Source organism: Lagopus muta, chromosome 28, assembly GCF_023343835.1.
Source record: "Lagopus muta isolate bLagMut1 chromosome 28, bLagMut1 primary, whole genome shotgun sequence".
Lineage (NCBI taxonomy): Eukaryota > Metazoa > Chordata > Aves > Galliformes > Phasianidae > Lagopus > Lagopus muta.
The window spans coordinates 2,372,220-2,394,727 of NC_064460.1; the positions used below are offsets into that span (position 1 = coordinate 2,372,220).

Here is a 22,508-nt window from a genome sequence, read left to right on the forward strand (position 1 = left end):
GTGGGGGAATAAAGTCCTAGAGGAGAGTGCATGGGGGTATGGCAGGGTGCTGGGGGGGTGCACAGGCAGTGGGGAGGGCAGTGGGAGGGGAAGGGGCCGTGGAGGGGAGGGGCGGAGGACTTGGAGAGGGCTATGGGAGGGTGTTGGGTTTGGGGGTTTCAGATACCACGGGGTATTTGTGGGGGGGATGCAGGAGGTATGGGAAGGGGCAGTGTCCTGGGAGGGGGGTGCACTGACCATGGGGAGGTGCATATGAGGGTGCAGGGTCCTGGGAGACAGCGCTCATGGCATCGAGCCTCGATGCTGTGACTGAGTGGGGGTGTGGGTGCCCTGAGTCCCCCATTCTCACAGGTTCCCCTGTCTGGGACTGCTTCATTCAGGGTTGGGGGATGCCCGGAGGGGGATTCCTCCCTCAGCAGCTGCTGCACAACGCACAGCGCTGAATTAAAGGCCGCTTTTTGCAAGTATTAGCATTACTTTCCCTGTCCCCAGGGCACTCATCCGTGTGGTTGTTCATAGAGCAGAGGGACCTGCATCCAGCCTGCATTAATCCATGAATAAAAACTAAGAGAGCAGTCACACCGCAAGTATTAATTAAGCAATTAATGATGATCGTGGGCCATTTAGGAGGGCCATTTAGGAGGCTGTCCTGTACAGTGCGTGGCATTGTTGACTGAGGAGAGAAGTGGGGAGATGTTGGCACCTTTTCCACCAAATTCAGTGTTTCCTGACCTCGATGGAAAACAGGATGATGCTGTGAGCACAGCCATTAGCTGTTGTCTCAGCATCCGTGTGTCCATGCAGTTAATGTAATGCCACCTCCGACAGCCTTGGCGCCTGGCTGCCTGATGAAATATTCATTGGGAGGAGAAGCGGTGGAACTTATCTGCTCCGTATTGTTCAGATGCAGCAACTTCAAGTGAGGCTTAAAACCCGGCAGGAGCCTTTGGGCAGGCTGGGAAGTGCCTGGGAGGGACAAAGGGAGGGAGAGAAAGGAAGGGCTGAGCTGAGAGATGAACTCTCTCCAGCAGCAGTTCTCTGTCTGCCTGGAATTTGGGAGCCCAGCACTGCACCCAGTGCTCCAGTTGTGGCCTCCCCAGGACAGAGTAGGGGGGAGATGCACCTCCCTCCCTCACCCTGCTGTGCAGTGCACCCCATGGAATCATTGGCCTTCTTGGCCACCAGGACACACTCCTGGCTCATGGTTACCCTGTTGGCCACCAGGAGACCCATGTCCTTTTCTGCAGAGCTCCTTTCTAGCAGCTCAGCCCTTGTCCACTCCTGTAACCCACACTTACAAAATGCAGGATCCTAAGAGATCCCTGAGCTGAGCGTAGTGTTGCCCCAGCTCCCTCTCTCCAGGGATGTTCTGTTGCCAGTTCTCCTTGTCCCCTGTCATTAGCTGTGTTTCATAAGAAACGGGGGGGAAAATAACCCAGTGTCTCCTTACACTTGTCCTTTCTCCTTCCCTCTGCCTGAGGGTTTGCTTGGTTCACTGCTCAGTGAAATGCTACCCGTGCACCTTCGTTTCCTGCACCTGCTGGCATGAGGCAGCTCTGCTGAAACCTTCCCCAGCCCGCGTGGCTCTGGCTCCAGGCAGCCGAGCAGCATCCAGGGCTGTGTAATTATAGCCCAGCGCCTGTTTCTGCTGGCAACGTTAGCAGAGAGCAAGTGGTAACCAGGAGTTATTGCTGTGGAGGAGAGGAGGTGATGCTATCTGTGCTGCCACTATCTGCATGGTGCGTGATTAATCCTTGCTCTGTAGGGTTTCAGCAGCCACACAATCAACGGTGTGCAAGCAGGTGCTTCCCAGCAACCTCAGGCTGAGGCGTGCAGCACCTTGTCCTCGCGTGCATTGTCAGTGGTGCTTCCTGGGGAGTGTAATTAACTCCTTGTCTCGTGCGCAGTGTGCACCAACAGCCTTGGATGCACAGTCTACATGCATCACACATCTTGCAGCGCACCAGCTGTTTGCAGTCCATCCCTGTAATCCTGAGCAATGCAATGATCCTTGTTCCTTGCTCTGCTGGTGTATGGATGATGTGCAAGTCAGAGCCTGGAGTCAGGAAATGTACAACTTGTCCACTGCTCTCATTGGGTCCTGTCTGGCTTCTGTCCATGCACACATCCCTCACCTATTTCAGGCTCCAGGGCTGGGAATTGCTCTGTCTGTGCTGCTTTTGGGGTCCCTGCACCCCTCTGTGAGGCGGTTCCAGGCTGTGACTTGCACGCTGCTTCCATCTGCAGCAAAGACCTCAGGCTGAGGCTGAGGATGCGATGCGAGGTTGCAGTGGATGGAACCCAGCACGTTCTTGGGCAGCTGGGGAAGAAACTGTGGGGCTGAACTGCTGCCTGCCCCTGCAGCAGGAGCTGCTGAGTGCCACTGCAGAGGTAGTGAGCATAGTGAGCTGCTCTGGCTTCACAGTGTCTGCCTGCAATTAATTTAGGTTCATTAACTCCCTTCTGGGCTTAGCTATATCATCCTGTTCCTATTCAAAGCCCACCCTGTGGCCTTTGCAGCACCAGCTCTGGCAGAGGAGGACTGGAATAGCAGCAAGACTCTTCTAGTTTGAATGCACACCACCCATCTGCTATTTCCAGGAGCAAGTTTGGCATTTCAGCATACCCTGCCCACTGCCTGTTTGCTATTATTCAATCTCCATGGGGTCCCTAGGGCTTTTTTGGATGCCCAGTGCTGGATTTGGCATGCTACTTTTGTTCTTTGCAGCTAGAAATCTGAAGGACAGAAACTGTTTACAAATGGCTTGTACTACAGCTGCTACTAACTTGGTTAAAATAAAACCAGGTAATATTTGAGCTGGTGACGCATTTCTGCTGACCTCAGGGATCTGTCCCAAAACGGAAGCGTTGGAGCTGCTGAAGATCAGCATCTGCACAGATGTGAATCCTCCTCCCTCTGCTTGGGAGCAGAAGTCGATTCCCATCCTCCAGCCCCAAAGCATCTATTGGGTGTGCTCATGGTGGAACAGGACCAGGGATGTGGGGCTGGAGCCCACCTGAGCACCAGGGCTCAGTGAGGAGCATTTCCCACAGCACAGACAGGCTCGGTGCTCATCGATTTTATCATTCTTTATATCGTCGTTAAGAGTAGCAGGTATTGATGTACAATGCATCTGTCATCTTATTGTGCTTCCTATGAAAATGTGTGTACATAGTACAGATACCAGAGAGAATTCAACACTTTATACACTTGAAGGCATTCAGAGATCAGTAACAGAAAAAAAAATGGCACAAGAACAAGGCCTAGATGCTACGGAATGGATATCTACACTGATATGATGCATGTATAGATATATATATATATATGTACACATATATATATAGTCATATATATTATATATAAGAAATATAAAATGCAGATGGCATAATAGAAACAAACCAAAAGTTGTATGTTCCAACAGGCGAGCCTCAAGGTCACATCCCAGCCCCATCTTTAAAAGCTTTAACGGGCGAAAAAGGAAGAAAATAAATACATGAAATGCAGTGAAACATTAGGAAAAATCCATAAGAAAATTTATGGATGCGGCCAACCTTTTGTCTTTGGGTGATTGCTGGATAACAAAGGACTGACCCCCAGTTCCTAATTTTGGTCAGGAAGCAAATAATAATAATGAGGATAATAATGGGGGGGAAAAAAAAATAAGGGGGAAAAAAAAAAGTCTAGAAATAATAACTACTAAAAAGACTTATTGCAAAAGCTCTTAAAGAGAAGAAGCACTTCAGCCCCAGGAAGGCTCTTGCTTGGTGTGGGGGCTGAGGGTGGCCAATGGCCCCACTGCTGGGAAGGGGGCAGCGATGGGGAGAACTGGGGGGCCCGGGCCGTGAGCTTCGATGGTGCCCAGGGCTCATGGCCCCCAGGGGTGGCCGTTGCTGGGGGTTGGGAGTGGGGTGGGAGCCTGCAGCCCTGTGGCCAGTGTGCCAGAGGGTGTCCCTTAAATCTGTCCCCTTGTTGATGCTGGGGCTCCTATGGCTGCCCAGCCAACTCAGTACCAAGGGGAGCTGGAGATTTCCTTAGGCTTTTCTCCCCGAGGACGGTTGTTTTGAGGGCTGCATGGGGGGAACCCCAGATTTCCTGGGGACTGCGGGGTAGAGAGGCCACGCTGTGACAGGGCAATGAGGCCCCACACTGTGACAGGGCCCCACACCATGATGGAGCCTCACACCATAACAGGGCCCCACACAGTGACAAGGCCATACACCACGATGGGGCCCCAAGCCATAACGAAGCCCTGCACCATAACCAGGCTGCAGGCCCTCTGCGGTCCCCCAAGGCACAGCCCTCCACCCAGCGGCCCAACGTTGCCAACCCCGGGGCGGAGGCCGAGGAAGACATTTTGGAGAGGTGGAGCCGCTCCGTTTTGTGCACATGGAGCGGCTGCGGGCGCCCAGGCAGGGCTGTCGTGGTGAGAGACGGCCCAGGGGGCTCTGCTGGGGCTCTGAGATGATGCCAGGCATGGGGACAGGCGCAGGCTGAAGCCTGGGGAGCAGAATGAGCATGGAGACGACGGACGGACGGACGGACAGACGAACAGGGCTGTGGATGGAGACTCTGCGGCCCGAAGGCTGCTTCTTCTTGGCTTCTGGGTTTCTAGTTAAAAAGGCCGAGGGGAGCCGAGGGGGAGGAGACGGGGCAGGCCCGCGCCCCGGCCCGCTGTGCGTGGCTCCGCGGCTGGGCTGCAGCCTCCTCGAGTCTCTGAGCCAGCGCGGCCCGGCCCGGCCGCCTGCCCCAAAATCTGAGGCCGCCGCTCTTGTCCGCATCCCGCCGTGGCTTTGAGCGAGGTCCCCTGGCTGTGTCTCTCCTCTGGGAGAAGGGCAGCTCTCCGGAGGGCTTTGGTAGCTCGGGTTGTTGTACATCCAGACGTCGGTTAGCAGGTGAAGTCCTCAAAGGTGCCCCGGGCCGGGTGGTGAGGTAGGATGTTCGCTGCGTACGTCATGCCAGCCGGGTGACCCCGTAGGCTCTCACAGGGATTCTGCAGGGGCAGAGAGGGGATGCTGTGGTCACAGGTTTCACCCAGAACCGAGCCCTGTCTGCCTAGAGCACCAGTGCCTGCTGCCACTTCTCCCCCAGATGCTGACAGTGCCCCCAACGAGACCCTCGGCCCGGCACTCACGTGGCGTTTCACATCATCCATGCTCAGCGCAACGCCCTTGTCCGTGTTGTTCCTCTTGTGGTTCTTGCGGCACTTGCCCCGCCGGCACAGCCGGTGCTTGATCACCTGCAGGAGATGGCTCTCAGCTCCAAGATGGACCCCACCATGGTGGGCTGCCCCAGCCAACAGGGGGAGGTGGTGCCGAGGGGGCTGTGTCAACCCCACAGGAATTGGGCACAGCATTTTGGGTCTCACCTCATAGGCGTAGTCAAACAGCTCCAGCACGGTGAGGATGCTGGCCCCGATAAACAACCCCATCTGTCCTCCGATGTCACCTGGGGGGGGAGAGGAAAGCTGTCAGCAGGGCACTGGTGGCGGATGGAGCAGAGAAAGGGCAGAACTCGTCGCTGCTGTGACCTTGGGGGTTGCTCTGCTCTGCTCTGCACCCATGCTGTGTGCACACCATGGTGCCCCAGGACTGGAGTGACAGCACATGGGGCTGCACTGAAGGGTGCCAACCTGAGCCCTCAGCACAGCCACCAGCCCACAGTGCTCACCCAGCAATCCAGCCACCTCATACGCCTTCTTCTGCTCGATCGTCTCATAGTTCAGGGCTTCAAAGAAGATGTCCAGCACCAGGATGTTCTCCCTGCGTGGGCAGAAAGCGGCATCAGGTCGTGGTGCTGGAGAGATGCACTGCCGCCCCATACCTGTGGTGCGTTACCCGATGTACTGCTCCGACTTGTTGTACTTCTTGGCCAGGTACTTGGCAGAGGCTTTGCTGGGGATCTTCACCATGGAGAGCTCTTTGCCATAGCGGGTGACGTTGCAGGGCATCTCACAGACACAGTACTCATTGTCCTTCTCCACCAGGAAATCTGGACAGGAAGAGAGATTTTTAGATAGGGATGTGGGAAACCCCAATGCCACCTGTTCAGTCCCATGGGACTGGGCAGCCTCACCTAAGGCTGGATCTGCGCACTCCTTGTACTGCTCTGGGGTGCAATAAGGGGCATCACCTGCGGGCGACAGAACAGGTTTCCTATAGGACCATATCCACTGGATTTGGGATGGGACATAGTGATGCATAGCTCACCTGGCATGTGCACCATGCGGCAGTTGCAGTTCTCCACCAGGTAGCGGGTCTCACAGTCGATGCGGCAGGCTGTGATGCTGTAAGTGTCGTAGAACTCCGAGTCACCCGTTGTGGCCTTACAGTCGCCCCAGGGAGGTGGCAAGTAGATGAGCTGAGAGGGAAGCCAGGGATAAGGAGAGAAGCACACATCCCTGCTGCCCACAGCATGGTGAGGGGATGGAGCCTTGTGCACCGCTCCCCATTTCCATCCCATGCTGGGGCAGGAGACAGGGAGTGCAGAGGCTCAGCCCTCAGGGGGGTGGGAGGGATTGAGCAGGGCCCACAGCCCCTACCCGCTGCTCCTGGCAGGACACAAAGGTCTGGAAGCCGGGTGCCACACCGAAGCCCAGCTGGTCGATGAGTGGAGGCTCATCCTGGCTGTGGATCTGCACCTTGATCCCAGCTTCAAATGAGGTCTCATCTGGAGCAGAGAGGAGCAGAGAGGAGCTGAGCCCTGGTGCAAGAAGGTAGAAAACTCTTCCTGTCTCCCACCCTTCCCTTTGGTGAATTCATTCCTTCACATGTCCATGCATCCATCCATCCATCCACCCTGTGTCCTTGTCCCCTCCAGCCCTGTGGTCCAGAGCTTGGAAAGAACAGTGTGGAAAGTGCCTGGCTCTATTTATAAACAAGTGATGGCTGCTTGTCTAAAGCGACAGGGAGTTGCCATGGCAAATAGCATAGACAACGAGGAAAAAAGAAAGCCAAAGACCTGAAGTGGTGAGAAACAGAAGGAAGGAGCCTTGGGGATGTGGTCCTGTGGGGTGTGGAACTGGGAGGCTGCTGGAAAGCAGCCCAGAAGCTGCTGGGTTACCTGTTTCCCCCCACACTGGGAGGTACTCGTCCTGCTGGATGTCCAGCATGATCTCCAGGCCGTTGCCAGTGCCCCCTTTCATGGTGATGAGCCGGGGTTTGCCGTCCTGCCCTGCATTGAAGGTGTAGCACTTCCCATAGCGTGTGAACACCTGTGGGAGAGGACACAAGGCTGAGGCTGGGGCCCCTCTGCTGGCACCAGACTGCCACTGGCACTACGATATGGAGCCAGAACCCATTCCAGAATGCAGCCATGCCCAGCCTGGGGAACAGCCAGACCCAGACCCCTGCCCCATGGGGTCTCTTAGCATCGGAGCTGCCTTTGCCCTGGTAGAAGGACAAGATCCCCACCAAGGCGGTGGGTGCAGGTCAGTGAAGATGCTTTGCAGATTTGCAGCACTCTGATCCCGCAGCACCAGGACTGCGGCACTCAGCCCTGTGCCCTCACCAGTATCTGCCCCATCACCTCCAGTCCCACAGATGGGGGCTGGATAAGATCCTCAACACCCCCCCCACCTCTCCTCTTACCCATTCCAGCTCTCACCTCAGGCTGCCAGCACAGCTCCATGCTGCTGAGCTGCCGCTGGCAAAGGGATCATTTGGGGCCAGCAGGCTGCAGGCTGCACAGTACCAAGCCCAAATCCCAAGGTGTGGTGGGGATATGAGGATGGAGGTGTCTCATCAACACCAACACCACCAGGATGCCTGGGTGCCTGTCCCTAAGCATGGACGGCATCACCCATTGTGGCTGATCTGACATGATGCTGGTGGGAGCTGCTCCCTGGTCCCTTTCCTCTCCTTATGAGGCCAGGAGACAGGCAGCAGGAATCCTCCAGGAGCCTGCTCTATGCCCAGGGCTTTGCTTTTCCCCATCCCAAGCTGCGAACGCGGCGCTCGTCATACTGAGCAGTCCCAGGTAATGGAAAGGGGAGAGGAGAAGGTGCGATTGTAGGGCAGGTAAGGGGCGACAGGAGCCAGGAGATGACAGTGCCAGGCAAAAGAACTGTGCCACCATCTGGTCCCCAGAGCAGTGGGACAGGGCTACTCACCGCCACGAAGTCTCCGGGGCCACACTGCTCGCCCCGGTAGCTGCAGCTCAGCAGCATGTCCTCCAGCTGGTGGCAAGTGCGGTTAAAAAACCCGTGCAAATTTAGGGGTTCATCCTCATCCCAAGAGCTGAACTGGGCTGGGACAAAGCCCAGCTCCATCCCGGGCTCGTAATCAACCAGGGGCGCGAGGTAGAGCAGGTCCTCGTGGCTGAGCTGCGAGACCCGCACCCGGTTGATGTTGCAGAAGGTGACGGCGGGGAAAGTCATCTCGGGGCTGTCCTCCTCACTGAGCAGTGTGACGTGGTGGTACTCCAGGTAGTACACAATGCGGTCGGCCACCTGGTAGAGGAAGACGGAGAGGGACAGGAGGAAAGCCAGCGCCCAGAGCGCCTGCCGGGCACCCAGGCTGCCCTCCACGAAGATGTGGCTCAGCCCATGCAGTGTGCAGCTGCTGGCAAAGGCCACGAAGTCTGTGGCTGCCCCTGTGTCCTCCTCTTCCTCCTCTTCTTCCTCCTCCTGCCCGTACAGGAACTCATCGGCTCCGTTCTCTCCTCTCCCAGCTGCTGTGGCATCTCTTGGTGCTTCCTCGCTGGAGAAGGAGATGGTGCAGAATATCTGGAGGGGCATTATGCAGAATGGGGGTCCCAGGTGTGGGGCAGGGGTCCTGATCCTGCTGCAGGTTGGGGGTCTCCAGTGGTGAATCAGTGCCTCATAGAGTGGGTGAGAGGGGCTGGGTTGGAGGAAAGGGAAAAGTTGGGAGCAGAGAAAGAGAAGGGAAAAGGAGTGAGAGGTGTGCAGTGATGCGCAGAGCGAGGGGAGAGGAGCAGAAGAAGAGCAGAGGGCTGCTCGGGTGGGGGGGGGGGTGGTTGGAGAGGAGGGGACATGAGGAGCTGGGGAGGAGCGAGGGGCGGTTCTGCGGGCTCCCTGCTCCCACGGGAGCAGCCCGGCTGCGGCTGGTAGGACGGAGTGAAGACGTTGCTGGCTCTGGGATGCGCTGCTGTGCTGGGAGCTGAAGGGCTGCCAGATCCGGGGTGCACAGCTGTGCATGGACGGATGGGGGGTGCATGGATGGGTTTACGTGGATGTTGTGCGTGCAGGCACCTGGTATGCTGCATCCTCCATCCCCGGCAGCCTGATCAGAGGTTCCATCCATGCTGTCCTGCCGCGTGCCAGGCTGTTTCCGCAGCCTCCATCTGCTCGGCTCACCGGGGTCTCCAAGCTCTTCACGTGGCAGCCAGAGATTGCCCAAAGCTCCGTGTCACTGTCCTGCCGTCATGCCCATCTGGGTGGTGCCAGTAAGGATGCTGTGGTGTCCCCGAGTGCTCCATGTTGCTCATCCTGGTCTCACTCATCCCCATGGGCTCATCTCCCCGCACAGTGGGACAGCGATGTGAGCATAGGTGATGCCTGAGGTTGGGTGTCTTCCAAGCCCATGCTGCTTTTTGCAGGATTTGGGCATTGTCATGTTTTGGGCGATGCCTCCTCCTGGAGAGCCACGCAGTGCATCGCCCCATGTTCTGTTCCATGTGGGGCACAGGGAACCCCCAGGGTCGGCGTTCAGGTGTGCAGGATGAGATTTGGGAGGCAGCCTTGGGAAGGCGTGGGGCTGGAGTTGGGTGAATCCAGGAGCAAAAGCATCACCCCCCACTCCCTGCAGCCCTGCGGCAGCACGGCCCCTTCTTGCGGTTTTGCTTTTTTCCTGCGCTCAGCACTTTGTAAAAGCATCCAGTGTGACCACAGAGCAATCTCCAACCCCATCCCAGCACCGCAGCCGCCATCGGCAGCCTGAGGGGAGGGGAGCTTCTGCATGTGGCACCACTTCCATGCACAGAAGCCAGGCAAGGGGGTTTTGCTGATGCATGGGTGCAACAAGCACACACCCCAACCCCTGCATCAGCTGTGCATCCTTCCCCAGGTGGCTCCTGGTCCCTACGCACATCTGAGCTCATGGTCACAGGTATTCCCAAAGAAGGTGAACAAATGAAATCAGAAAACCACTGAAGAACGGCTCTGATCCCTGTGTGAAGTTATCAGCTCTGCCAGAGCAAGAGATGAAATGTGTGGGGCGTGCACAGGGGACTGCCACCAAGGCTCAGCCAGGAAGACAAATGCCATTGGGACAGTGATGGGACAGCACTGTGTTACCTGAGGGTCCGCCCTAGGTGTCCCCACACTCAATATTCCCCCAAAGGGCCCTTTGTGTAAAGGGGACGAAGCAGAAGAACCAGCAAAGCCAGGGAAAGCAAGCAAGCGTGGGGTGACCTTGGGGACAAGTGCCAGAGCCACAGGATGAAATTTCATAGGGCTGAGAGAAGGTTGTGCCTTTGGGGACAACCTGGAGTCTCAGCTGGAAAAATCCTGGGAATGCAACTGAGACCAGGGAGCTAGAAACCAGCAAGCCACAGGGCCCAGTCACAGCCCTTTGGTATTTGGATGGAGATGAGCTACAGCTGCACCATGGGCAGGGCCAGGCTTTAAAAGGCATCAGCTGGGAGAAGGTTTGGGGATGTTGGGCTGTTTGGTTTTGGGAGGCAAGGGTTTGGGATGTGGTACAGGAGCCAGCCCTGGTGAATGAGCGGGTGTGAGCTGGCTGAGGTCAGGGTGGGTTTTCTTCTGTTCCCTGGTTCTGGTGTGAGCAAGTTGTTAATGCAGTCTAATGGTACAGGGGGGTGGGAGGGGACTTTCATTGTGCTTTTCAGGAGGAATTGCAGCAGGGTGAGGGAGGTGCTGTAATGAAAGCACTCCATCATTGTCTCACTTGGCTGAAACCTGGGGGGGAACTCTGGGGAGGACAAATGATGCCTGGGGGTGAATGCTCAAGGGGATGAAGGTGACCAGGGGTGGTCAGAGCCAGAAGCATAGTAGAACTCAGAGGAACCCATCCTGACCCTGTGGCTGGGGACAGTTTATGGCTGTGTCCCCAAGTTGGGGACATGGGGTCACTGTCCCAATTTCTGTGGATTTTGGAGATGTTGGAGGAGCCCTTGGGTTCTCTCCAGCTCCTCCCTCAGCAGGAGATATTTTTTACCCTCTTCCAGGTAACGCTTTTGCGGGGGAGGAGGATGAGGGATGCTATAATTAACTGTGACATCAGCCCCCGTGGCAGCATGCGCCGGGATGCCACCGCTGTGCCCCCAGCCTGGGGAACGGGGTTGCTCGGTGCCATTGTGTCCCCCACAGCAGTGGGACCGTGGCAGCAGAGCGGTGTTTCCTGGCTCCGTCGCGGTTTCTGCCCTCTGTCCGATCCCGCAGCGCCGGCACGGGCCGGGAGCACCGAGGTTCCCCGGAGCAAGGGAGCACGGAGGCGGCGGGGAAGGAGGGAGGCGGATGGGGGATTTGACAGCAGCGGCAGCAGCGCATTTCACAGCCTGTCACGCTTTAATGGCAGAGGAGATCAAAGCCGGGATGGAGTTATTCATAGAGATAAACCAATCCCCGAGGAGGCGAGGAGAAAACAACATTGTGAGCTCTGTTATCCCAGGCATGCAAACCGCAGCCTGGCCCCAGGAGGTGCCGCGGGTTCGCCTGGTTCCGTATCCAGGCGCTGGGGTTCGATGGGACGCATTGCAACCCCGTAGCTGCCGGGAGCAGGAGAGGGAAGGGATATTTGGTGGGGCAGAAGGGCTGCCCTGCACCTGCATTACGCAGCAAGGGGGAGAAAAGCAGCTTTGCGACGCGCCCCGGTGCCCGGGGTGGCTCTGCCCCACCACAAGGCGGAGATGGGGGAAATCTCCGTCTCTCAGAGGTGGAGGAGTGGGGTGGGATGCGGGGATCCTGCGGCACTAATCCCACCGCCTTTATCAGATGCTACCACCTTGCCTCTGCTCGCTCTACCGGCCAAGCTGGGCGTACTGGTGTTATCCGCCCCTTTATCCCCCAGATTAGACGCTTCACAGTGGATTAGCATGTCACATTCTAATGCAGAAAAAAACGGTTATTTAAATGAAATTTTAAAAAAAAAAAAAAAGTTTTTGTCCATCTGTATGGTTCCCCACTGCTGTCTTTTGTCCCCGTGGGTACAGCTGTGGGAAATGGAGCTGGTGGGTGATGCAGGATTGCTGCTCCAGACTCAGGGGACAAAGGATGGGGACAAAAGGCTGCTGTGGGGATGGCAGTCTGTCCCAATGGCCCTATGCCACCCCCCCCCGGGGCTGTTGGCTGCAGACCCACGTCCACAGCACAGGACTTTAATAAGAAACACATTATAGTGAGTAACGCACTAAGTGGACTTCATTACAGACCTGGGGCCTCCCTGGCTGTTCCGTGTGATTTCCTATCAGACGAGCCTTATCTTCTCTCCAAACGTTCCCATTTAAACTCCATTAATCTTTCAAAACCTCCTCATCTCGGTGCTTCCCAGCCTGGTGCAGGCGCTGGCAGCACTGCAGGGCTCTGCAGCCCCACTGCTGAGGAGGGTCTGTGAGCAAGCCCCCATAGCTGTGCTCCTTCATGCACCCGCTGCCGTACCCTAAGATCTGAGCACCGATTTCTCCTCCTGTGCCCAAAAGCATCTGTAATATCGAGATATTTCTGCGTGACTTTTTCTCCATGTGCAGCACAGGTTTTGCATTGTGGGGGTCAGTGCTGAGGTGCAGGGGGTGCTGTGAATTCCAGCCTTACTCCATGCAGATGCTTGTCCAAAAGCCTTTCTGTAGCTCCTGCTGCTTGCAAGTTGCCTGTAAGCTGAGTTGTGATTTCTTTCTGACATCCTTCACAATTGCTTCGATGCTTGGTGCAAACCAATCCAAACTGACGGTTTTATTGGTGGGGGAATGGGGGGGAAATTGTATTCCCATCCGGCTCCCTTGCTGTGTGCTGGGTGGTTTTCACATCTAATCTAATCCAAGCAAGGTGGATTGCTCTCATGGCCTCGCTCTGCAGCTGCTCCAGGTGCTGCAACCCCCACAAAGCAAAGGGATGGGGGGCTCTGCCCTGGCTCGGTCCTTAGGGAGACTGCCTGGATGCAGCGGGGAAGAAAAACAAATGATTTGAAATAATAATGGTAATTTAAAACCAAGAATTGTAACATCCATTTGTGAAGGCCAGTATATGTACAGAAAGCCTGAGATGGTGAGGAGCATCTCGAGTCACGGCTGTTTCAGGAGTTGCAGTGCAGCTCGGAGGGCTCTGACCAAACTCTGCAGATGATAAAACAGTGGCAGCTACAAAAAGGCAGAGAAATTAAACCTGAGGCGAAGGGCTGTGGGATGGTTCTTTTCTCTCCCTCTGCACGCTCAGCGTGCCCCTCTGCCCCGGCTCCTGGCTCAGTGCTGGGGGTCAAAGGGGGAATTGCACCAATTGTGCATTTCTTCCAAATTGCTGCTGTTGCCCATCACGCTGTGTGCTGGTGCTGCTGCTCCAATGGGGCCTCTGATCAATATGGAAAGGAGATAAAGGGGAAATCCTTTGCATGAATTCCCATTTCCTGGCGGTGTTTCGGTGCTGCATTCCCAGCCTGCAGCTTCCCCTGGAGCCGGTGCCCAAAGCTCTGTGGTTGTGGACTCCTCACCTCCATCTGCACACCCTCCTCATCTCTTTCAGCAGCTGAAGATACCATTTAACCTTATTAATAATAATTAATAATTCATTTGTTAATGGTTTTGTGTGCAAAAGCATCTCAAGAGGAACAGTAACAGCCCTGCAGGGCCCCAGCGTGCATCTGAGCTGCTCTGAGCTCTTGGCACAACACCTCTGGGTGTGCAATGTGCTTTTGGGTGTGCAAAGCTCTTGGGGCATGCATGCCACCTCTGGGTGTGCATGGTGGATTGGGGTGTGCAAAGAGCTTTGGATGTGTACAACACCCACAGGTGTGCACTGAGTGTGCAAAGTGCATTAGGTGTACGAGATGCATGAAGGTGTGCAGTGTGTTGGATGTGCACAGCACCTGCAGGTGTGCACAATGCATTGGTGTGTGCAAAGTGCATTAGTCGTACAAGGCTTTTTGGGGTGTGCAAAGCATGTGCTTTGGGTGTGCACGGTACCTGCAGGTGTGCATGGTGCATTGGGGTGTGCAGAGTGCATGAGGTGAGCACAACACCTCTGAGTGTGCACAGTTGTACATGCCTCAGTGGCTGTGCAAGACATCTCTGGGCATGCAAAGTGCTTTAGATGTACAAACACCTCTGTGTGTGCAAAGTGCTTGGAGTGTGCACCAACACCTCCAGGTGTGTCAAGAATTTTGTGTGTACAAAATGCACTGGAATACACAAAGTGCTCTGGGTGGATTTGACATCTCCAGGTGAGCAAAAGTACTTAGAGTTCACAATGCAGGTGAGTGTGACACCTCTGGGTGTGCATTGTTGCCACACTTGCACAGTGCACACACGTGTGCAGCAGCTCCAGGCGTGCTGTTGGGGTGGGCTGCATCACCAGGATGGGGACTCAGTGCCCTGTGCTGCTCCTGCTGCTGCTGCTTGTCCTCCTCTCTGCCTCCTCCCTCCTGGTGGGATGGTGCTGCTCCATGCCCGCAGCTTCCAGGTGCTAAGTGATGCGGCTGCTCCATGACAGAGCTGCTGGTGAAGCAGCTGCAGGGTGCAGACACATATGAACCCCTGCTGTGCTGTGCCCAGTGCTGGTGCTCCCGATGCTCCTCTGCTGCTTTTGGCTCTGCCAAAATCCCTCTGGGTTCAGTGGCATCGCTCCCATGCAGGAATAGGAATGGTGAAACCAGGTGAAATGCAACAGGCTTCGAGCAAACAGCACGGAGTGAGCAGAGCTGTGCATGGCTGAGGGATCCCAAACTCTGTACCCTGAGGGCATCCACTGGAAAAGCCCCAGCAAAGCCAAGGAGATGCGGAGCAGAGCTCCTGGTGCCTCTGCTCTGTGCCCAAGGGCTGCATGGCTCAACGGCTTCTTTGCTTTGAGCAAAACACCAACATGCAGAAATCCTCTAAGTGGGCAGAGCCGGGTTGTTCCCAACCCACCTGCGGCCGCTCCTCTGCTCCATCACCTCCAATTACTCCGCGCAGCTCAGTCGGATCCCATGTGATTCGCTTGGAAAATGCTGCAAGCTCTGGGGTCAATGGAACCACAGCTCAACAGAATAACTGTGGGGGCAGCCAGGCCTCGCGGTGCTGCTGGGGGGGGAGGACAACCGCCGGAGGTGCAACACAGCATGGAGATCATAGCGACACTCAAACGGTTTCAAGTGCTGATGAGTTATTTAGGAGCCTGCTTTTAGGAGCCATTTATGTGTGTCGCTCGCGTGTTTTACACCATTTATAAACGTGGTGCTCTGCTCCATCAGGTCCCCAGGTTGGTTTTGCAGAGTGTGAATGGAGCCATGTGGTTTTTGTTTAGGAACTCCGGGCGCTCTCGGCTGTGTCGGAGATGCTCCACACTCTGTGGTTATCCGTGGGCACTTTGCTGTGGGCACACTGAGCTCACTGCAGGGCTCTGGGCTCACGATGCCGGTGTCCATCAGTGGGTGCTGGGGGGCTCAGAGGGGCTGGAGGGACAGCAAAGTGTTCCTGATCCGTTCTCTGTTACAGCAGCTCCAGAGATGGGAGGAAGAAAAGGAGGAGCGTGGTGTGGGTGCACACCAGAGCCTTCCTGCTCCCTCCCTTCTCATCCTCCCTGAGCTCTTTGCTTCCAGGGCAGAAGACACACGAGGCAGTGCCATGATCCCTGCATCAGACTCAATTCTCTCCAGTGCCAGCTCAGCCCTGGAGCCTGATGGGAGTGTTCCAGAGGTCTCAACCCTCTGCAGTGATCCACGGTGCCCCCATGTGCTGCCCAGAGGCTGCTGAGCCCCAAAGCACAACGGGGATGGGGACATGTGGACATGGCTCTCCCTCAGGACGGGCTGCAGAGATGCAAGAAGGAAAACTGCAAACGTATCATAATGGACATGGCAGCATCATCTCAGCAGCACTGTGCCCAAAAGGGACTTTGCAGAGCCAAGCACACAGCATTGCCCCCAGCTTTAAGAGTGGTTTGCATGGCACAGCCCCACTTCCCATCCCAAATCCCAGGGTGCAGAGGATGTTTCTCCTCCTTTTCCTTGGGATGCAAAGAAAATTAATGGGCTCTGGAGCCCTGCTTAGAGATGGGACTCCTGGGCCTTTCTCTTGCTGGGTGAGGAGCGGATTCATGGGGTGTGAGTGAGGTTCCTGGGGCTGTGGTGTGGGAAGAGAGTGGAAACGCAAGCAAGGATCCAATGGGGCCACACAGGGGAGGTCCAACTTATAAATTATGAGGCAGCAGGCAAGAAACTGATTTCTGCTGCTAGTGAGTACAGCCCCAGAATAGAGGCAGTGGGGAGGGAGAATCCCCTGTTCCCATAAAGGAGCCCTTGGAGCACCAAATAGGGATGATAAAGCATCACGTGGGCACATGAAGCATTACATAAGGAACAATGTGTTGGCTATGGGCACAGCCCTGGTGATGAGGATGCCCTCACCCCATGTTCCACAGGACTAGGGTCCACGGGAGAACAGGATTTGTTCCACACTTTATGGCTGCCCAAAGGCTATGCTGGGATTTTGGGGCTGGGGGAGGAGGTGGTTGCAGCTCCCTACACATCCCCAGCCCAGAATGCTGTGGGGGGTTGGAGCTTCATGGACCACAGGCACCCACCTGGTGCTGGAGAGGCTGTGAAGAGCCAGAGGAGGGATTGGTGCCCCCATGCTGCATCCCCAGATCTCTTTAAAGGCTTTGGTGCTCAAACAGGACCAAAGTTAGATGGTTGCAAAAGTGATGGAGGCAGAAGGGACCAATCTCCATCCCCACCTGTACACAGGCAGCTTCCTTCCAGCACATGGAGCCTGGGCAGCCCTAAAATCCCCCTAACAGTGCTCCTGGATACAGCATCTCCTCTGTATCAGTCAGAGGAGGGGGCAGCACTGTCTGTGATAGTGTCTGCCAAGGCATCCCTCCTGCCTGAACTGTGTTAGGAGCCCCAGAACGCAGAGGGGAGCACAGGGCAGTGGGACCAGTAGTGAGACAATGCAGGCTGGGGGATGTGGTGCGTCATGTAGGGATGTGGAGCATCAAGGAGGGACATGGAGCATCACATTGAAACATGGAGCATCACAAAGGGACATGGATCATTGCCTGGGGACACAGAGCATTGCACAGAGGTGATGGAACATTATACAGGCACATGGAGCATCACACAGGGACATAGAACATTGCATAGGGGTGATGGAGCAACACATAGGGATGTGGAGCATTGCATAAGGACATGGAGCATCACACGGGTAATGGAACATTACATGGGGACAATGGGACATCACATGGGGACGTAGAACGTGATGTAGGGATGCAGAGCATTGCTCAGGGATGGTCCCACTGCTGCCCTGGCACCCATTGGTTGCAGTTAGTGCCATTGGACCCAGAGCAGCACAGAGGAGCTCAGCATGGACAGACGCAGGAGGGAGTGGTGAAGAGGAAGGAATGAACCTTTGGGTCAAACCAAAAGCTGCTGCCAAACTCACAAGGGGACAGGGCCAAGGTTTCCCAAACAACACCATCCCCATCCCCAGCACACACAGCTCTGCCGGCGCACGACTGCAAGGGGAATCCAGCGAGCAACATAAATACAGCACTGAGCCAGCTTTTTCTAATCAAATCCATTAAATCATCCAAACCTGCTTGCAAAGAATAATCCAGGCAGTAATAATAAACCAGCTGCACGTCTATTTTGCTTCTCCCGCTTCGAGCAGAGGGGGAAGGAGGGTGCTTAGATCCTAACGGCGGATGTAAGGACACAGCGGGAGGGTCCCTGAGGATGCTCTGGTGCAGAAAACACTGGGGAGCACCAAGCATCAAAGCTGGTGGTGGCACACGTGGGCTGGGACCTGACCCTGCTGAGGAGGATCCAGCCCCCTCGCCTCCATTTAACAACCAAACAACAGAGGAGCTCTCTATCCCAAGAGCCTGCCAAGGGAATTTAGTGCTGGAGATTAAAATCCCTCATATAGCACTGGGATGTGTGCAGCAGCCCTGGGGACACCCAGCCGGTGCCTGGGCACGTGCTGCAGCTTTGTTGTGGGAGGTGAGCAGGATGTCCCCAAGGCCACAATGGGGACAGGGATGGGGACCCCAGAGCTGTGTGCTCTACACCAGAGCCAAACAGACAAGGCAGCTGATGGGGAGAGGCAGCCATGGGGCACAAAGGCGTTATTGTGCACTGGAGCCACGCGTCAGTGTGAAATGCAGCCTCTGTGCTGCACTGCTGGGACCCGCTGTCCCCAAGGGCTCACAGGGCTTCCCCTGCTCCCTGCTGGCCATCGCCAGGCCTCTCCCTGCTGTGCCACCAACACATGTGAAGAAATCACCAGCTTCCAGATAGCCACAGTGAGAGGCAACCATCCATCCCTCCATCCATCCCTCCATCCATCAGTCCGTGTGCATTGGTTTCCAGCTCAAATATCCAGCCCAGCACGTACAACCCTGCATAACCCCGAATGCTAAGCCCCAGCAGCATCCCCTGGAACCCCCTCAGCAGTGCTGCTGCCCCTTCTTTGGGATTCAAAAGGAGGGAGGAATGGTGGTAGGCAGACCAACGCCCTCCTTGCATGGAATTCACAGCCTGGGGAGGGGGCTGTGGGGGCACTCACCACTTTGAAGTCTTCGGGGCTGCACTGCTCCCCACGGAAGAAGCAGGAGAGCAGCATCTCCCGGATGTCGTGGCCGGCACGGTCATAAAACTCCAACATATTGAAAGGTTTGGGCTTGAAGTTTCGGAAGTTTGCCTTATCCTGCAGGATTTCCAGCTGCTTCTCATCAGCTGTCTGCGTGTCCGGGATCTCGTACCTTCGGGGAAAGAGCAGGCAGAGGCTTAGGCCTGGCTGTGGTGGCTTCACATGAGCGGCTCTTATCCCAACCCAAGGAGCAAAAGCACATGGCATCTTTAGGGCTCTCAGCAACACAGCTTGGATGGGCAAAGAGGTGTCCCATGCATTCAGCCATCAGCATCTTCCTAAAGGGTCACCACAGCCCCTTAGACAGCACCAAACCCAGACCAACCGCTCCACAATCAGACCTGCAGATGTCCCAGCTCAGGGCAGCCTGGCATATGCCCTATGCACCAAAATACGCACAGGCAGAGACTGCTGCTTGGCCCAGGAACATAAGGGTGGCTCGGCAGCACCAAAGAGCTGCTACAGGCATGGAGATGGGCTGGGTAGGGTGGGTGAGGGGTGTCACTCTGGCTACAGCACCGTGGGGTCCTGCACCCCAAGGGATGGCTGCAGTGTAATGGTAGCATGCAGGAGTTTCACCTGCTGGCCTTACAGCATGGAGCCATGTTCTGAGGCTGGAATCACATGTGCTGGGTCCAAGCACAGGGACTGGAACCACGTGTGCTGGGATCCATGCACTGGGGCTAGAACAGGGTGTGCTGAGACACATGCACTGGGGCTGGAACAGGGTGTTCTGGACTCCCAGGGACAACTCCATGCCCAGGAGCAGGTGCAGGACCTGGGGGACGCCCTCCATGTAGGGCTGTGCATGCTTGCACCCAAGTGCAAAGCCGAGCTGTCTCAGGATGCACTTCCTTCCAGAGATGAAGGCATTGCACAGCAGTGCAGCAGGGCACATGGTGACATGCTGAGCTGGGGACAGAGGTGTCAGCAGGGGCCACTTCAGGACACCCACCTGTTATTGAGCAGGGCGAGAAGCTCACCGGCGTGGTACAGGTCATTCTTGGTCACCCGGCTGAAGCGGAATTCGTTGAGGTTACAGAAGGTGACAGCGGGGAAGGTGAGCCTGGTGGCAGCCACCTCATCCAGCTTGGTGACATGAGGGTAGAGGAAGTAGTACTGGATGCGGTTGGTGCAGACGAGGGCGAGCAGCGCCAGTGAACCCATGAAGCAGAGCGCCCAGACCACGCGCTTCAGCGACAGCCGCTCGTAGGAAAAGATGTGTGAGATCCCGTGCAGGGTGGAGCTGCTGGCGAAGGCCTGGATGCTCACCGGCTGCCCGCTGTCCACCTCCTCCTCGTCCACCTTCAGGTCCATCATGGTCCGCGCCGGCAGCCCGGGGGGGCCACTCTGTGGGGAAAGGGACCCCTGGGTGCCCAGTGCCACCTTCTGGGGGTCACCGCTGCCTGATGCGTTCCGGTGAGGGAATGCTGGGGTGCACCTCTGAGCACTGCCATCCCCACTGCTGGGGGTGCACTCTGGCATGGGGCAGCGCTTTGCTGTGCCCCTCTCTCCCCCCGCACCCTCTCTATTCTATCTCTGCATTTATTGGAGTGCAGCATCTTGCATCTCCCCCTCTTCCACCTCCTCACTGCCCTCCCCATCCCACAGCACGACTGAGGTGTTGTGTCCCCCAGGCACCCCCGCAGCACGCATCCCCTCCGCCTCCCCCCAATGGCACCAACGCACTGACAAAGAGACGAAGGAGGGGAGGATGCAAACCTGGAGTCAGGGCCGCTGCGACGCGGGTGCCGGGGATGGGGCCGACCTCCCTCCGCCGGGGTGGGAAGACGAAGCCGGGAGCGGGGATGGAGGGTGCGAGCGGCACCGAGCCCGGCAGCGGCGGGCGAACCGGAAAAGAAAAGGAGCGGGGGGGGGGAATAAAAATAGCCTCGGCGGTACCTTTGGTGCAAGCGTGGGAGCGGGGATGCGTCGGGGCCTCGCTCAGCGCCGCGCAGGGGGACCGGAGGCGACCATTGCCGGAGAGAAGGCGACCGATGGGTGCGAGGAGAGGAGCGGGAGGCGAGCGGGAGGCTGCTGCCCTGCCAACCACATGGAGCGATGGATGGAGGAATGGATGGATGGATGGATGGATGGATGCCTCCCCCTGTGGCTATCTGGGAGCTGGTGATTTCTTCAGATGCATAATCCGCATGAAGTCATTGTCTGTGCGCTGGTGGGGCCGGAGGCCGCCGAGGGGTGCCGCAGGCCGGTGGGCAGCGAGGAGGAGAAGGAGGAGGAGGAGGAGGAGAAGGAGGAGGAGGGAGAGGCGGAGGAGCCGGGAGCTTCAGTGATTGCAGGCTGCTGGCAGGGGCTGTTGGTGCTGCTGCCGTGTGCGTGTGGGGATGTGTGTGTGCGCGTGCATGCGTGTGCCGCTCCCATCCCCCAGCGCCTCGCAGCAGGGCTGCAGCTCCCCGCACCCCCCCGGTTCCCCCTGCGCCCCCCACACCGCCCTGACCCTGCTCTGCTCGGGCCGCGGCCTCTGCTGCCCTCTGGGTTTCACCCGCGGGCAGCCCGATCCCACCTGATGGCTCCGTCTGCTTTGGAGCAGCAGTGTAGCAGTCACTTTTGGACGCAACCCCGGCATGATGCTCGCTGCAGTGGGGACCTGACCCTGCAGGCTGCTGTCCCTTCCCCTCTCGTGGCTGTGCACCTTTGGCTGTTTCTGAAGCTGTCAGAATGGTGCTGTTGTCCCCTGGGTGCTTCCCTGCAGGGTGCTGGGTGTTCTCCTCCTCCCCAGATCAGCGCAGGAGGGCTCAGGATTCTCCCAGCACTGCAGCATCCCTGACACCCTTCCCCTCTTTCTCCCCACCATGAAGCTGGGGGACCCCCATTCAGCCCCAGGCATGCAGCAAGCACCTGTCTGCCGTGCCCAGGAAGGTGGCTGCAGTCAGATGGAAGAGAGCACTTCAACATTCCAGTGTGATGTTGGGAGGACAGCCTGGGCCAAAAGTGTCACCTGGCCCAAAGGTGCCCCCCCAGCACATCCTCACTGTTTGCCCTGCGCCTCATGGGAATGCGGGGAATTCAGGGTACAGCGAGGTCAGGCACATGCACCCTGTCCCCAGATCTCATGTCTTGGACATGCTTGGTTTGATCCTACTCTGGAACACATTGTCCCAGTCTTGGACCTCACCCTTCCCTTGCTGGAGCAGAAATCTGCTGCTTTGCTGTGGGTCCCTATAGGGACATCACCCCTACAGGGACAGAAATGGGTTGAGTCTGTGTCCCCCTTACTTGCCCTGTTAGCGAGCTATGAGGCCAACACCTCCTCCTGACAGCCTCCTCTCCACTGGGGCTGCCAATGGAAACCCGGTGAAGGATGAGCTCCTTGTCTAAGGGATCAGAACCTTTACAAAGGGGTTGTTTCTCCCACACCCTGTTTTGTTGTTTTTTTTTTCCAGATGACAGCTCATTCTCTGCAGTGGTTTTATTGACAGTAAATGCACCGGCAGTAGCAGCGATGGGGTTTCAGGTTGGAGCAGGCGCACCACACGTAGTTGCTCTTGCAAACCTTTGCTTTCCACCATGTCAGAAACCCCAGCAAAGCTGCTCTGCACCTCCAAATGGAAATTGCATTTCCTGGGGGGGGGGCTGACGGGGCCCCCAAATGTTCCAGGGCCACCTCCTGCAGGAGCTGGGGAGGAGGTGAACAGCGGGAGGAAACTTCCTCACCGCTGGCCCCCAGCCAGGAAGGATGCAGCTGCATCCTTGGAGAGGAGTGGAGCGTGGGGAGCACGAGCATTTCCGTGTT

The 22,508-nt window shown here is 56.8% G+C and overlaps 1 protein-coding gene across 3 annotated transcripts; it reads right to left on the reverse strand.

Annotated features, from left to right (window-relative positions):
• Positions 1–266: 266 nt before the first annotated feature.
• Positions 267–21,106, reverse strand: ASIC1 (acid sensing ion channel subunit 1). Of its 3 annotated transcripts, none has more exons than XM_048928618.1 (12): positions 20,657–21,106; positions 19,710–20,104; positions 18,671–18,866; positions 7,061–7,211; positions 6,540–6,667; positions 6,208–6,358; positions 6,074–6,130; positions 5,836–5,989; positions 5,669–5,760; positions 5,367–5,446; positions 5,133–5,237; positions 267–4,991 (listed from the first exon to the last, which is right to left on the reverse strand). In XM_048928618.1, the coding sequence occupies exons 2-12, from the start codon at positions 20,072–20,074 to the stop codon at positions 4,887–4,889; spliced, it is 1,584 nt and encodes a 527-aa protein (XP_048784575.1). In that variant the 5' UTR covers positions 20,075–20,104; positions 20,657–21,106; the 3' UTR covers positions 267–4,886. The 3 variants fall into 3 exon arrangements, with proteins under 3 accessions (XP_048784575.1, XP_048784576.1, XP_048784574.1); XM_048928619.1 differs by lacking the exon at positions 20,657–21,106 and adding an exon at positions 20,477–20,613; XM_048928617.1 differs by lacking the exons at positions 18,671–18,866; positions 19,710–20,104; positions 20,657–21,106 and adding an exon at positions 8,109–8,939.
• Positions 21,107–22,508: the final 1,402 nt, after the last annotated feature.